The sequence below is a fragment of the Saccopteryx bilineata genome, chromosome 5 (assembly GCF_036850765.1).
Source record: "Saccopteryx bilineata isolate mSacBil1 chromosome 5, mSacBil1_pri_phased_curated, whole genome shotgun sequence".
Taxonomy (NCBI): Eukaryota; Metazoa; Chordata; class Mammalia; order Chiroptera; family Emballonuridae; genus Saccopteryx; species Saccopteryx bilineata.
The window spans coordinates 167116746-167133465 of NC_089494.1; the positions used below are offsets into that span (position 1 = coordinate 167116746).

The 16720-nt window shown below is 42.8% G+C and overlaps 1 protein-coding gene across 4 annotated transcripts in view; it reads left to right on the plus strand.

Annotated features, from left to right (window-relative positions):
- Positions 1 to 16720, plus strand: part of DIP2C (disco interacting protein 2 homolog C) — a 463773-nt gene that overhangs the window by 350026 nt on the left and 97027 nt on the right. For all 4 annotated transcript variants that reach the window (XM_066233339.1, XM_066233336.1, XM_066233337.1 and 1 more), the window contains 3 exons: positions 118 to 232; positions 12078 to 12217; positions 15110 to 15246. In XM_066233339.1, coding sequence (XP_066089436.1) covers positions 118 to 232; positions 12078 to 12217; positions 15110 to 15246 — 392 coding nt within the window. The remainder of the gene's footprint in view (positions 1 to 117; positions 233 to 12077; positions 12218 to 15109; positions 15247 to 16720) is intronic.

Sequence of the window (16720 nt, forward strand, 5' to 3'; positions counted from 1 at the left end):
GCTGCCTAATTCTACATGTACCTAAATCCTAACTTCAAAAATATTTTCTATTATGGAATATTTTTAATCAATGACATGGCTTCCACTGTCTGATTACTGTCCCCTCTTTCACTCCAGGGTCTATTTCTTCCTGCGATGCATTTCTCAATGTCTTCCAAAGTAAAGGCCTGCGCCAGGAAGTCATCTGTCCCTGTGCCAGCTCACCAGAGGCACTCACTGTGGCCATCCGAAGGTACTGCCACATAGTTTGCGTGGACTGCCTGGGGAAGGCCATAATTAAGCCACTAAGGGAGACCTGGGAATTATAGCAGTAAATGGGAGTGAGGGAATAAAACTGGGCCAGGCATTTCAAGATGCTGGAATGGTTTCTATAAAATAGTCTAGATTCACTAGAGAGGGAGACAGCCCTCACTCTGGTGATTCGCTGTAATTCTTCTGTGAGTGGAAACCCACTGCGGGGATACTGACATCTTGTCCTTGCAGGTTGCTCACTTTCTTATTGCTTTTTCAGACTCAGGTTTAATTTGGGATGCAATAGAGTCAATGTGGATGAAGTAGAATTTTTGTCGCCTGTGCCCTTTGACGTGCAGTTTCTATGTCATTTTCTGCGACATACATACTGCACTTTAAAAACACTGTTTTTTCTGAGATTTGGAGCCACTTGGCAGCACATTCAGGGTTCGCGAGTCTGTGGTGAGTGTGGGTGGTGGGTGCTCTTGCAGAGCTCATTGCTCAGTGCCCTGGGTGGTGAGTTGTGGGTCACAGCTGAAGCACCCCCGCCTGAGCAGTGCTGGGGGATGTGGGTGTGGGCGTGTCAACGCTTGTCTTACCCAGAATGAGAGCGACTAGGAAGGCACGTGATCATCATCGGCTCTCAGTTATCCACACTAATGTGGGGAAGGAGGTACCATCTAGGGATTTGCAGCTTGTACTGTGACTTATTTTCAGTGTCTTTGGGTTCTGTCTCTAATTAGGTTATAATTTCTGTCACACATATGTGCTCCATTGTAAGAATGGATGACAGTTTTCAGGGCACAAAGCATATGAATCTGCTCCTGATTAGTGAAAAGTTTGACTTCTCAAAAATATTCACTGGAAGAGTGTTCTTAAATAAGAAGCCAGATGCTTTTATGTGCTTGTTAAATTAAAATTAACCAGACCACCTGATTAACAGGCTAAGAAATCAAATAAAAAATCTTTAAAGTATCAGAAGCAATTTTCATTGAGTCAGAAATTAAAAGTCTATAACATAATTTAAATAGATGAGGAAACACGGCACCATTAACCATACTCCATATTACTGTTTTAAAGGTGGCCCTGTTGCCCTAGGAACAGGAATATCTCCACAATCTTCTAACAATTCTGTCTAACCTTGGAGTACAGAACACTTTAGGGTATAGTAGCAGATTTACTTGCACAATGTTCTTCATATATTAAAGTATGTGGCTAATTTGTAGGGTCCAGGGAGACTGAGCCTTGGGAAGTTTGTGGATAGGATTACTGGCTGGTGCCCAGCATGGTCACGTGATCCTGGGCAAGTCCCTTCTCTCTAGGGCATCAATTTCCTTCCCCAAAAAATGGGGGATTGGATTCAATAATCTCTCAATTTTTTTCCACCCATAAATTTTTAGGATTCTACACTTCTTTGACATAGCACCACTGTTATAGATAATTCACAAAATGTACTATTCACACAGGTAGTAAATCTGGACTTATAATGGAATTATTTCCTTATTTGCTCTTCCTAAAAATGTATTCTCTGTGCCATAAAGTAAGCAGCCTAGATTATGCCATAGTTTCTGGCGGGGTGGGGAGTGGGTGGGAAGGATAAGCAAAGGATTTTAAATCATTTCTCTATAAATTTTAACATTTAAAAAATATATTTTCTTAAAAAGATTAAAATTTCAGCACCAAAAATAGGCACAGTAAGTGCCTGCTATTTTCTGAATGTACCTCAAGTGGCCCGTGAGGTGTTTCCTACATGGGCACAAGCCTAAAAGCAATCAGACATCTGGCAGAAAGACATGGTCTCAGAGTGCCTGTGTGTGAGCTCCCATGTCCACAGCTGCACCTCATCCATAGTTCAGACTCCTCCTTTAATCACCCGCACCTTCCAGATTCTGTTCCCCTGGCATGTGGTTGCAATCAGTGCACCCAAAGAGACAGTGACACGTCAGCAGTCATGCTTCTGAGTTGAGCCGACTCTGTGCAGACCCAAGTGCATATTTATTTCAGTTTCTCATGACCTGACCACACTAGCTGCCATTACTCTGCTGAGCTCTTTTCTATTATTGCCCGAATAACTGGGAGAAAAAGCCAGAACCAGGACAGGGGCAGGGGATACAAAGAACAAAACTTCTTGTGAGTCATCCAGTGTGTGATGCATTCCGCTGGGAGCTTTCGTTTAATGTGGCTGGCTGGCTGGCTGGCTGGCTGAGGGCTCTCCAACACAGTCCCTCTGGGAAAGTTAGTGAAGTGTGACTCCTTTCATGTTGCTTCTGCACAAAACAAGAAGGGGCCATAAAATGTACAGGATAAAAAGGCACAATTTTAGTATTCTAAATAGAATTAGTATAATAGCAGTCAAAACTAAAAATACGCTTCTGGTCATATCTTATTTTACATTTGTTCTCTTGATCACGTTCCTCAGCTTTCCCAAAGATAGTCATCATCTTATTGAAAGTTTATGCATATGATACGTGTTTGAGCCATTGAATGCTCATGATTATATGAAAGAGTAATTTTGTAATTAGCTATTGCACTTAGACTCTGTGTAGTGGTTAATTTAGGTGAGAAGGGCTTGATTTCAGTGGTGCATATCTTTAGGAGAGAAATTAATACTAGGCTGTAATTTAGAATCTTTGTCCTTGTTTCTACATGTTTGTATTTGTTATTTTTAAGCACACTTGGTGAAAACAGCACTCACAATTGATTTTTATGGACATACTCCTCTCCAGGCTATTTTCTATAAGATGTGAATCTAGATTAAAATTTCCCGTTCCTGGTGTTTCACATGAATGAATGTCCACTGAAAGTTTAGAACAAATTCTCGTTTGGGGAATTGAGCATTTAAACTCATGGCGTACTTTGTGCTAAGCACTTACTTTCTTCCATGAAACACATTGAAGACTTGAAGGGAATTTCTCACCTAGAGCAGGCAGAGGCCAGGTTGTTAAGGCAAAACAGCTTTGATTCATTGTATTCACACTGTTTAGAGCGAGGACCAGGAAGCCTTAGTATGCTTTGCTCCTCAAGGATTTTGGTGTGACAACTAAATGGATACTTTCTTAAATGTCACCGTAAAGTCGGGTGTCAGAAATATTGCAATCTCACATTTTGTTTACTGATTATAGGATAATTTTTAAAGGAAAAAAAAGTCTGCTACGTTGTCCTTTTTGGTTGCAAACAAAGGCCAGTTCAGGAATAATTAGCCCTCATTAAAGTGAGTCTGCGGAGGAATGGACTTTTTCCTCCACACGGTTGTGTGAGTATTTATTTGTCTTTGTGTCTGTGCTTTCCTGTCTTCCCAGGATGGCTTGTTCTCCCCAATGGTAAGCTGCCAGTAAATAGCTGGGAGCAGCTGATTGCTTGCTTGGCTTTTTTTATCCACTTAATTAGAAAATGATACTCAGTTATTAGCTATGGTCATCAGCGAAGATAAAACTGCTGATGCATTTCCATTGTGCATGTCTTGTAGGACTTTTTGGCTTTTTCTGGAACATGTATCACTCTGTGATTCTCTTCTGTAAAAAAAACAAAGCGTGTAACTTAGCAAGTTGAATGTTTATGGGAAAGTGGCCACAGGGCTGTGTAGGGATGATTGTGTTCACTAGTCCAGCTTCTTAGGCCTCACTGAACTGGTCCTTCCAGAGCGACAGCCAGGCCTGATGGTTACAGCCGTTAAATATATTGATGCCACTCTTCTTGTAAGAACTCTTCTCGCGTACACAGCAGGGAGTATATTGTAAAGTTGTGGGGTGCACAGAGTCAGGGGGTCTCCAGATACCCGCTTGAAAATGGGTAGGATGCACAGGTGCTCCTGAGACCAGCAGAAGGAGCCTGGCCACGATCTGGGGCGCAGTCCATTGGCACCTGGCTTCTGGGGTGCTGTGACCCTCGGAAATGCTGCCCAGGTTGCCTCCGACTGCCAGGACTTGTTCCCCACTCCTCCCACCCCCCAGTCAGCATTCCCTCAGAGAAAGTCTGCTCTCTGGGAGGGAGGGAAGGGGGTCAGGTCAGAAAATGAGTGATGTTCATTGTCGGATGGTCGAGGATTCTTAAGAACATGAGTTAGAGAACTTGAAGGAATAAGGGCAAGAGACATACCTGTTTTCATGTGTGTCCTCCTCATGTGTGTTTATCTCCATGTCTGTCTTCATGAGTGTCAGCCAGGTGGTGGCAGGAAACCACATTGTTTTCCAGTAAAGTCTACCTAGGCTTCTTGTGTAATTCATATTTTTACCCAGGTATTTAATCTGTTTTCTTCTTTTTAAAATTGTCATCATCCAGGTCAATATTTTGTGGGGGGGTTTTCACTAAAGATTTGTTGTAAAATAAAAAATATTGCAGAAATACGGATTCGTGATGCCTAAACTCTTCAGTAGGATTTCCCCCACAAACTGGCAAATTACAAAATGAGCACCAGCAAATTATTTTCTGGGTCACAGTATCTCCTAGATTGCTGTCTGTCTGTTTCTGTCTCTGGGATATAGATGATAGAGTCAATTTTTTTTTAAAGCTCCATTGTGATAATGTTGATTGAACTAAAAATATTTCTGGCCTAACTACAAGGTATTATTTCAGTTTGTTGCTTTAGCAATGAATAGGTAATAATTGTATAAAGTATATACATTTTAATATGTAAGTAAACAACAATTCCAGAGAATAATAAAGATACCTTCTTGCCACCATAACCATTTTCCATGTTGAAAATGTCTAACCTGGTATTTAGAACGCTAGGAGAAAACCAAGAGAAAAGATACCCAGAGGGAGGCTCTATGCTATGTAACAGTGGTCCCCAACCTTTTTTGGGCCATGGACCGGTTTAATGTCAGAAAATATTTTCACGGACCGGCCTTTAGGGTGGGACGGATAAATGCACAAAATAAAATTATGCGACCGGCGTAAAAACTGTGGTATTTTTAAATATAATTGTCGAACTTACGAGACAAGCGTCAAGAGTGAGTCTTAGACGGATGTAACAGGGAATCTGGACATTTTTTAAAAATAAAACATTGTTCAGACTTAAATAGAAATAAAACGGAAATAATGTAAGTTATTTATTCTTTTTCTGCGGACCGGTCCCAAATGGCCCACAGTCGGGTACCGGTCCGCGGCCTGGGGGTTGGGGACCACTGCTATATAATGCCCATGTGACACTGAAACTTGACAGTTACTGCAGGGCATACCAACCACTTATCCAGAGTAAGAAAAAGTTAACGCAGCCTCAGAATTGAAGTGGGATTTTTACGAATGTTACTGACCTCTCAAAAAGTCAGACTTGGAGATCTTATTTTTGAAACATAAGAAGATAAAATATATTTTTTGTAATTTTATCTAAAAATTTAGATAAAAATTTAAAACTTAACCTTAACTACAAAACAGTTTGGAGACAATAAGCCTCTAAATGAAAATGACTCAATTAAGTGGCAGTGAAGAAAAATGTAACTATGCTATCTTGTTTAAATTATCCTGGCTGATTGCATATAAGAGTGAGTTCTTCTTTGTTCTGTGTTTGGTTGAATTGTGCACAGAAGTACTTGTTGGTAGAGACATGAGCTGCACAGAGAACAGACAGCTGGGGAAATAACCCCATGCCTGACACACAGGCTGGCTTTCCTAGCCAGTTTCACCCCAGAGCATGCCCTTAGACTGGAAGGGTATAGCCAGGTAAATGGAAACACAACTGTAAACAACTTGTATGGTATGATCCCTTTTCTGGCTGAAAAAAAAATATTTCTAAAGAGTATGTTTAGTAAGAAAATAAAATCTGAAAACTACATAATAAACGGGACAGATGAGAACAGATTTCAGAGAAAACTTTGCAGCTCTTTTTTCTTTTGTTTTTCCTTTTTTATATTTTTCTGAAACTGGAAACAGGGAGAGACAGTCAGACAGACTCCCGCATGCGCCTGACCGGGATCCACCCGGCACGCCCGCCAGGGGCGACGCTCTGCCCACCAGGGGGCGATGCTCTGCCCCTCCGGGGCGTCGCTCTGCCGCGACCAGAGCCATTCTAGCACCTGGGGCAGAGGCCAAGGAGCCATCCCCAGTGCCCGGGCCATCTTTGCTCCAATGGAGCCTTGGCTGCGGGAGGGGAAGAGAGAGAGACAGAGAGGAAGGAGGGGTTGGGGGTGGAGAAGCAAATGGGCGCTTCTCCTATGTGCCCTGGCCGGGAATCGAACCCAGGTCCCCCGCACGCCAGGCCAACGCTCTACTGCTGAGCCAACCGGCCAGGGCCTCTTTTTTCTTAAAGGGCACATATTGTTGTCATTGGAGGAAAGGGAGAAAATTACCTTAAATTAACTCATAACTTAGGGGTATGCTGTTTTGATCTGTGTCTTTCTCTATTGAAAATCATGAATTAGACCTTAGGTATCTATTGCATTTTGAAAGTCCCTTTCACACTAAAGATTGAATATAGCTATACCCATGAATTTGACTGGCTTTGTCTTGAAACTTGTGTTGCAGGAATGTTCCCTGAAAATAAAATTTCTAGAAAAGCAAGGACATGACCTCAACTGCTCCCCTTCCTTTAAAGAGCACTATTATCTGCATTGTAATTTATTTGTGGCCAAACTGCCACAGTAGAAAAGATTAGCCTGGAGAAGGAAACAAGTGGGGATAGTCTGCAGTCCATGTTTGTGCATTAGGTCACCCAACTCCTTTCTGGGGCTAGTTTACATTTGTCTGTAAGAAAAATACTCCAGAGCAGCTCTGAAAAGAAGCGTCCTGTGTTCAGAAGGGAAGACTTGGCTGCTGGAGGCAGAAAGGAGGCCCCTTCCCTCAAGTAGATTGATGGCCCTTCTGCTTTTCAGTGGTTTATCCGGAGCTCAGATGTACTTCCCAGGGAAGCAGAGTTATGGGAGGCACTGTAATGCCACAGTGAAGAGCTCCTGGACCCCAGGTGCATGTCTCCCTCTTTTCTGCTGTGCCCAGGGAGCCTGACCCAGATGGCCTGGACTGTGTCCCAGCTCTGTACTGTTTTGCTTTTCTGCCTATAACTTGGCACAGCCTTAACCTTCACCCATAAAGGGAGGGTATACATTAGGATCACGTGAGCATCAAATGTGTCAGTAGACACAGCTTTCTGAGGTATGCCTGGTGCACAGTGAGAATTCAGCAGACGTTAACGCTGTTATCAATGCTAGCATTACTACCATAATATCGTGTATATATGTTATTTCTATACATATATATGTACACATGTGCATATTGTTCCATAATGCTCTGTTACACATTAGTGCTCTAATATATAAATATTGTTGTTGGAGGAGAAGGAACATGCAGTAGTTACCTGAAACTTAATTCCTTTGCTCTCCACGTGTTTCTAAATTGGGAATTACTAAATTAGAGATTGCCCATAGAAGATGAGAGGAGGAAGGACCTTTATTTTCCGACTGCCAGAGGGCTCAGTATATGATGGTGTTGTTAACATTTGCAGATGTGGCTGCAGTTGCTGGATTAGTCCTGGAATGGAAATCGTTATAACTGCCTGTTGTTTACTTGACTCCATTTATTTCCCATTATTGTGTGCTTGAGCCAGCCAGGACGTTTGCTGTCAGTAGTAGCAAATTGTAGATGTGTTCAGATTGATAGCAGCTATTATTCTGTGTTCCACAAGCATGAGTAGTAGAGGCGTGTGGAACATTCTCGAGGCTAGAAGTGGTGTGACAAGTAAGCAGGGGTGCATACTGTCTGATTGAAGCCACTTGCTCCTGAGCACGGTGCTTATGAGGCACATGCTGAGTCTGATGTGCACCTTCCTCTTTCATCGTCTTTAATTCTGGTCTTTGTCCCTTTGCTGTCATTGCAGCGTTGACCACACATAGCTACACACCCTCTTCCTTCTCTAAGTATAAGGACCACCTCTGTACAGTCCTGAAAATCACTGGGATCATCCCTGTAAATCACACTCCTGTGCGACACGGTGCGTAGTCGTGAGTCACAACTTCATCCTGGGGTTGAACCTGGAAGGTGACAGATGGGTCCATAGCTTTTTTGGCCATTATTTAATTTACTGTTTTTGATTATAAAAGTAACTGTTTTTGAAATCCCCAGGAATCCTGCTTATTGGGATTATTTTTTCACTTTCTCACCCAGTTTATCTGCTTGGATGTTTTATTTCCTAAGAAGGTATTGATGGAAATAAAAATCTGTCTTGGTTAATAGCCAATGTAACACAAGTTGAAACAACAATGTGGAATTCACTTTACTCATCAAATTGAGAGCAGTGTTAAGGCTGAATAGCAGTATTGACCCAAGACGTTGTCAGTAGACATAGGTGCTACTGACAGTCAGCTGAGTGTCGGGGGCGAAAGCACAGGGCGTGAAGCAGCCCGAGCTGCTGCCCAGGCCTGCCCCTCAGCACGCCTCCTTCCACCTCCTGCCCTAAATGTGGGGACTGCTGTGCCTGTCTCACAGAGTCACCACAAGAATAATGTACCCAAAATGCTAAGGACAGCATACTTTCTGTACATGTGCAATGTTGTGTGCATGTGCCATGTGCGTGTCTAGTGAATGAAAAAAATACACGCTGCCAGTGGGGATGCAAAGTGATACAGTCGTTTTGGAAGGCATTTAGGCTTTATTAAAATTTTAAATGTAAATTTTTTTTTATTATTCCAGTCTCTTTCTAATGATGTATCTTCCAGAAACATTAAAATAACTCTGACTATATATTCATATTACTGAATACCATCTAATAATTAAGAGAGGTCAGTTCATTATGTGTGCAGTTTATATACTACACGTGGTCATATGTGTTCACATGCACACTCATAATGGAAAAATCTACAAGATGTATGTAGTGAAAAAGCAAGTTGCAGGAGAATATACATACTGTGTTCCTGCTTTCCTTTGAATATAAATATTTTTGTGTACACACATTTTATATGTAAATACACATTTACATACACATGGGACTGCATGAGGTTACGGTGGTGGCTGCCTGTGGGCGGAGGAGGATAAGGAGGAACTTTCGCCTTTTGCTGTGTTCTCGTACAGTATTGGATTTGCCCATAGAAGGATGTGCTCATAGCATTTTTTTTAAATTCATAAAAAGAAAACTTCACAGTAAACTAAGAGGTGCTCAGTCTTCTAGACCAGAGGCCGAGAAAGGGCTAGGAAAGGACACAGGATGGAGTCCAGGTCAAGCACGGGTCTGAATCTCACCGAGCCCACCACTCACACAGCAACTAGGTTAACGTTTCTGTGCCTTAGTTTTCTAATCTGTGACATGGGGGGGGGGGTGCTTGTGTAGGTTTGTGAACTGAGTAAGACATTATGTGTACCAGTTCAATTTGGGACTCAAAAGCATCAACTGAGCAAAACTTTGTTGTCAGGCAGGAGGGGCTCTCGGCCGGCAGGTCTCGCAGAAAAGTCTAGGGGACAGAACTAGCACTGCGTCTGTGGCAGTGCGGGGTAATGAGGCGAGTGCTGAGTCTACGGACTCGTGCTGCTTTTCTGCCTTTTTGCAAATCTTCCAAGAAATGAGCCAGTATCTGAGTTATCTCTAACTAGCAGGGACTCTGTTAAATATAAATTCATTGTGGTAGGGGTTGAAGTGATGAATGATTAGTGTCATTGGTTGACATTTTAAGTGAGAATATTCAGTCTTTCATAACTATTATGTTATTAGACATAATTGAAAATTTTCTTTAACAAACAGCTCATAATTTAAGTTAGTTAATTATTACATTTTGGAGTCATGCTTCTCATTCACTAATAAACATAGGAAAGCAGGTCTTGTAACTAACACGGTAGACTACACGCTGTTAGGTCTTAAAAAAACCTTTTCCTCTTGGCCTCTTGATTACCACACATCAGTGTTCTTGAATCTTCCATACATGGGCTGTGCCATGCCACATACAGCCAGCATTTTGCTTTTATGTGCCTTTTTAATATAGCATATTAATTTCCCAGGAATGTTGTAACAAAGTCCCTCACACTGGATGCCTTTATACAACAGAAATCTGTTCTCTCACAATTCTAGAATCTAGAAGGCTACACTCAAGGTGTCAACAGGTTGGTTCCTTCTGGGGGCTCTGAGGGAGAATGTGTTCAAGGCCTCTGTCCAGCTTCTAGTGATGTTGACAATCCTTGGTGTCCCTTGGCTTGTAGAGGCGACCCCAATCTCGGCTTCTGTCATCACAGGGGCTTCCCATTGTGTCTGTTTCTTTTCTTCTCTTCTTACAAGGACAGTGGTCATAGGATGACCTCATCTTAACTAATTATATCTGCTAAGTCCCTATTTCTCAATAAGGTGACAAAGTTCTGGGGTTAGAACTTGGACATATCTTTTGGGGGACACAATTCAACCTGCAACAGGTATTAAGGCTTATAAATTCTGAATTTCACCTGGATCTTTGCCAGGTACAACCACAGGTGAGAAAGTTCTGGCGGCAACAGTGGGGCTCCTCTCTTTCATTTCAAAGTTCTGGTGTGCTGGTGTCTTTGGAAAAGAAAAGGCCAGGGGGATATATAGATTCCAGTGCTTTGAGCTCATTTCCACGTAGTTTCTATGGCTCTTGTCATTTGAGCAGACTTTTCTGTTAGGTTGGCTCTGATGTTTTTGATTGCTACAGAATAATTTCCAGTTTTTTGTTTCCCTTTTTATTTATTTTTTATTGAGATATAATTGACATATAACATATACTTCTACTTAAAATACACTAGTTACTTGACCTTTTCCAAATTTTAACTTTAATGTTTCCTCATTTATGCTTTTATGTTCATGATATTTGAAAGCCAAATAGCAAACTTCTATTTTTATATTCCAGCCTTTAGATCCTGGAACTACATTTAACCTTTGTAGACAGAAAATTACAGCAATAATGAGTGTTTACCAAGATTGTGCTCTCACTTAGCAGGGAGAATCTTTAGTTTGCAGGGATAAAGCCCATGACCTTGGAAATATTTAATTTGTTTACTAATTCAAGCAGACATTTATTTCTAGATACTACTGCAGGGGTAAGGGTACAGCAGTCACCAGGAAGTTTAGACTGATGGAGGAGGTCCGGCACAGATAGTCAGATGGCACCATCTGTGGAGATGGTGGGATGTGAGGGCAAGTATATATTTGAGCTGCCCCCAAAGACAGTGAAGAAGAAAGTCACATGGATGTTTGTAGGAAGAACTTCCAGGTAGAGGCCAGGTCAAGTGCAGAAGACCCCAGAGGGGGCAGTCTAGGCATAGGTGGTGAGTGAGAGTGGAGACGAGGCCAGGAAGGATGGGGGCAGACCATGAAGCCCATGTGCCATGCAGTGCAACTGTACTTTATCCAAAACCCTGTATATCAGGACCATAAAGCATGTTACAGCATGCCTCTCGTCTGTATGTCCCTAAGAACTTGCCGTCAGAATGGCATACTATCAGCGTCACATGGACACATGTGCTTGAGCCTCCACCACGCATGTCTGAACTTGAGGCTGGATAAGCAGAATCTCTGTCATTTATATTCCATGCTCTCATCAAGTTCTTGGAATCAGTACTCTCTCTTTTAAATCATTTGCAAAATTGGATGAAGTAATCTTGGAGAGACAGGGGTTGGAGAGAGAATAGAACCAATCAGTCTGTGGTGGGCATATATAAGGGATGGGAAGGATGTTAGGGAATGTTGTAGTGTCTTCACGCTTCTGAGGTGTTTTTAAGATATTCTGGAAACCCAGAGGTAGAATTAGTGGACACTAACATATAATAACAGGGTTCCTGACAAGCTAAGAGCCCCAGACATGTGGCAGACAGGACTGTTTTTAGAAGTCCTGTGGGACCCCCATATGCCTTCAGTGTGCACGTGTCCTCCTGTGCTTATGACAGTGTAATCGCTCCTACATATTCAGACAAAAGTGCTCTTACAGGCCCACAGATGACAGCAACCAGCCCCCAGGCCGGGGCGTCCTCTCCATGCATGGGTTGACGTATGGGGTCATCCGGGTGGATTCGGAAGAAAAGCTGTCTGTCCTCACCGTACAGGACGTCGGCCTCGTGATGCCTGGAGGTGAGTGTGGGCCCCAGGCCACAGACAGTGCAGGAACTCAGTCAGGACTGCAGCCTTGGTTGGCGAAAGCATCAGTTATCAAATGCTTCCCTAACAGCATTGCCAGCTCCTCTGGCAAGAGCTCTCAGAAGAATGCTTAGCTCCAGTCTCCACGTGTGTGTTAAGCTTCATGGTTGGTGTCAATGCTGCCCCTCCTGGTGGCCGGAAACCCAAAATGTTTCGGAAGCTGAAGAAAGGCTTCTATGCCAGCTTTTACTCTGGGATCCAGGGTCCCCTTCCCCTGGGAGTGGTGGGGTCTGCTCTGTACCCATAATGGCACTTAGTGGCTTTTCCTCTGAGGGTCAGGTTATTGCGGTTCTACCATACAGAGATGGGTACTAGCTAGACTCGTAGCAGATGTGTGAGAACTGAGGAATGGGGGTCTGGGTATTTAGTGAAACTTGTTTCAGCAGTACAGCCCTTTTAAAAAGTCACAGAGACCATTTCCACAAATGAACAGAGAGGAGCCCTGGTTGAAAGGCCCATCCTACAGGATCCCATCAGCCCTCCACCCCCTGCCCTGCACTTGGGCGCTTCTTGTGACCACGTAGGGCTCCAGGAAGCACGGGGACCAGCTGTGCTGCCAGGAGAGGGGAACCTGCCCTCTGATTTGTGGAATGCCCTTATCTGGTCCTGCTCCTCACAGATGTTTCTCCTCCCTCCTCTTAGGACCCTTGTAAGTACGAAGGCCCCACAATGAGACAGGCTCCCTTTTCAGGTGCAGATTCCACTTGGAGTCTGGACCTTCTCCTGATGAGCCCTCCATGCACAGGAGTGAGATCTGTCCTCGTAGGGGGACAGTCACTTTTAGGCACAACACAGTCCCACAGACACACTTGCATGGCACTGGAAATGAGGGCATAGGTTCCTCACAGCCAGCAAGTGCCCTAAGCCAGAGGTTTACGTGTCCTGAGCCAGAGGAGCAAGACCCCTATGGTCCCCAGGGGATCTCTGACAGGGATGTGACCTATCTGAGGCTTCCTGAAGGTCACCTGGCCCTTTCATTAAGAGTCTTTTTCTCTCTGTACCCCTGGTGCCAGAGAAATTTTGCTTAAACCCTCAAACCCTCCACATAGTGTGTATCTTAGGCCCACTGCACACTTCCTGCCTTAGTAAGGCCTCCTGGCTCCTTTTCTTTCTTTCTTTAAAAGATTTATTTTTCAAATTAAGAATATATGCCCATGGTTTTAGCCTCGAAAGATTCAGGTTGTACAATGAAAAAACTTCCTTTCCAGCACTAATGCTTCCTTTCAGAAATACTCTGGGGCAGTGGGGACACATACAAACACTGACATACACATACATACACTGCTCACAAAAATTAGGGGATCAGGGAAGGTGCAGATATTCCAATGCTTTCAGCCTTTTGTACAGTGCATTTTCACCAATGAAATAAGAGTTGGTTTTGCATCTCATTTGTGTAATCAAACAACTTTCTTTGTCTTGTCATTTGCTTTTCTGATGTTCCCGTTTAATAAAAATAATTAAATTCTTTTTTTATCGCTTCATCATTTTGAAATATCCCCTAATTTTTGTGAGCAGTATATTTGTTCTGGTTTTCTTTTTCTACTTCATGTAATAAGAGAGTACTTGGTTTTTTCTCTGCTCAGGGTCACATGCTGTAGGGCACTCTGTCAGTGTGTGAAGAGCTCCCGTCCTTTCCAGGCTATATGGTGTATGGTGTTTTAATGTGTATAGTTTATTCAGTTCAGCCCCCTCCAGCCACCCACGCCGGGTGATTTTCTGTCTTGGGCTGCTGAACTGTGATGTCATGAATAACTTGTCTGTGCTTCGTCTGCATGGATGTGAGGATTAGCAGATGGAAACTGGATGTTCCCACGCAACTGATAATATTGTGTCCTTTGGTAAAACGGTCAAGATTAATATCCCACCACTAGTGGAGGATGACCCTCTTCACGCCCTCCTCCCCAGTGTGTTATCAGACTTTAGATTTTTATCTGATGGGTTAGGAACATTTTGGTATAATTTTATTCTGAATTTTTCTCCCCATGAGTGAGCTGACCATTATCTGTGTTTTGCTGGCTCTGTTTCTTAAATGTGGCCTTTCCTGTCACCTTAACTGCAGCCCAGGGTGACGGGGTCAGGCTCTTCCTGGTCTGCTCAACCATCACTGACACTCCCTACCTTGCTGAACTGCCAGCTGTGTAATCAGAGCCGTGGTCAGCTGTGGCTGATGCAGGATGCGTGTGTCATTACAGTATCGGTTGTGCATGCCACAGACAAGGACATCTTAGCATCATTAAATTACATCCTGTAACTGGTCAGTTGTGAAGCTCTCAACCAATATTCTTTGAAGGGCCCAGCTTGACAGGGAATCTGAGTTCAAAGGTTATAATTTCCACAGGAAGCTTTGGGCCTTCCACCCAGAAGAGCTCGAAGACTGTCGGGCAAGTGTTCTGTGCTTCCTAGTTGGTGGGGTTGAGGTTGCGTCCCGGAGGCTGCATGTGTTTTGCTGATGGTGTGGCTATAGCTGATGACCCCTCGGCTTACTCTGAATGTTGTTTTTATGTCTGTGGTAGAAAGGGCTACTCCTTTTACATGCAATTTACACATTAAAATGAAAGGAATCGGAATGATCTACTGATGTCACAATCGTGAAATTTGACATTTTGCTGCAACACGAGAAAATCATGACTCACTTTAAGGAGGATGACTACCTGGCTCATCCCTTCCCTGTTGTACTTGTAGTTTTGTTCCCAATGCTATTTCTATTCATTTGTGTTCCATTTGTATTCATCTCTTTGTCTTCATGTATGTCTTTCTCTGTAACTGTCTTTCCTTCCCTCCCTTTCTCCCTCCCTCCCTCTAACATTTCCTGTGTTCCATGTTCAGCTATCATGTGCTCTGTGAAGCCAGATGGGATACCTCAGCTGTGCAGAACAGATGAGATCGGGGAGCTCTGTGTGTGCGCGATTGCTACAGGCACATCATACTATGGCCTCTCGGGCATGACCAAGAACACCTTCGAGGTAGGTCTGGGAGGTGAGCACCATTGCCAGATGCACAAGCGTGAAAGATACGATCAATATTTCTGCCTATCTCTTCCTTTCTCTCTAAAATCAATCAATTAAAAAATTTTTAAATATTTTATAGACACTAAAATGGTTGCACTTTATCCTGTTTTTTTATAGTTTTCAATAAGTTTATGTTGTTTTCACCTTGTAACCAGTGTCAAGAAAGGGCAAATACAGTTTCCTAAAAATGGCCTTTTTAATATATTGCTGTTCTCACCTTTGCCTGTTTAGTAAGAGCACCAAGGTGGTGGGTGCATAGAAGGATGTAAGCATGCAGGCATAGTCTCTACTCATGCGAGAGCCAGGGACCCCCTTTTTGGTGGTCTGCCCAGGCCACACTTGGCCAGGTGTGAATAAGTGTGTACACTAAATAACTATCTCCACAACATGAATAGGCACGCTTATGTGTGTGTGGGGGGTTATGCCATGTATGCATACATGTGTGATATGTATAGTGTACATATTGTGTACACATGTGCAATATATGTGTGTGGGGGGTATATTATGCTGTGTGTGTACACAAACTGTTATGTTTGTGTGATGTGTGTACATGTGTAGTATGTGCACACAGCTGATGTGTGTGTTGTATGCACACAAGTGTGGCATTAGCACAAGCACACACACACATGGTGGCCTTGTGAATGAGACACAGTCTGGAAGCTAGCAGCCCCTCTACATTCTCAGAGTTTCTACCATTGACCAAATGATGTCAGTTCCAGGAGGAGCACACTTTTTGATACAGTATGTGTAGGAACGTTGGAGTTGTTTGGTGATAAGTTTCTTAATGTTTAGAACTGTCGTTGAATATACCATATTTCCCCATATATAAGACACATCCTTTTTTGAAAAACATGGGGTCTAAAAACTGGATGTGTCTTATACAGTGGTTGTAGAAATGTAGCATTTCAAATGCCATAGATGGAACTGAGGACGAGACAATATATGAAGACAGTGATTCGTCATCACAGATGAGGACAAGCTAATGGATGAAAGTTTAGACAGTGATGAGGAGTTGTGTGAAATTTATGATGAATAGAACTTGAGTTCAATAACTTTATGTAATACATTTTCAAATTTCGGGCCCTAAAATTAAGGTGCGCCTTATACATGGGGAAATACGGTAGATGCATGTTTTTACGAGACATCTAAATAAAATCCCGATCTCCTTTTCTATGCAATTCATCTGCCATGTTTGAGGGAAACAGGTATAGCATCTGAACACATGTGATTTGCTTCCTTTACATTTTTTAAGTGTAGTTCCAATAAGGAAAATATTTTAATAAATAGAGATTATTTCATAACTAAAAGATGTTATTTAAAATGCAACTTGATTCTCCACTTATCACTTTTTTACTGTGACTTTATCAGCAGAAAAATTAATTATTGTTTATTAGACTACTGTAATTATCTCTGCATATGGCCTCTTAAG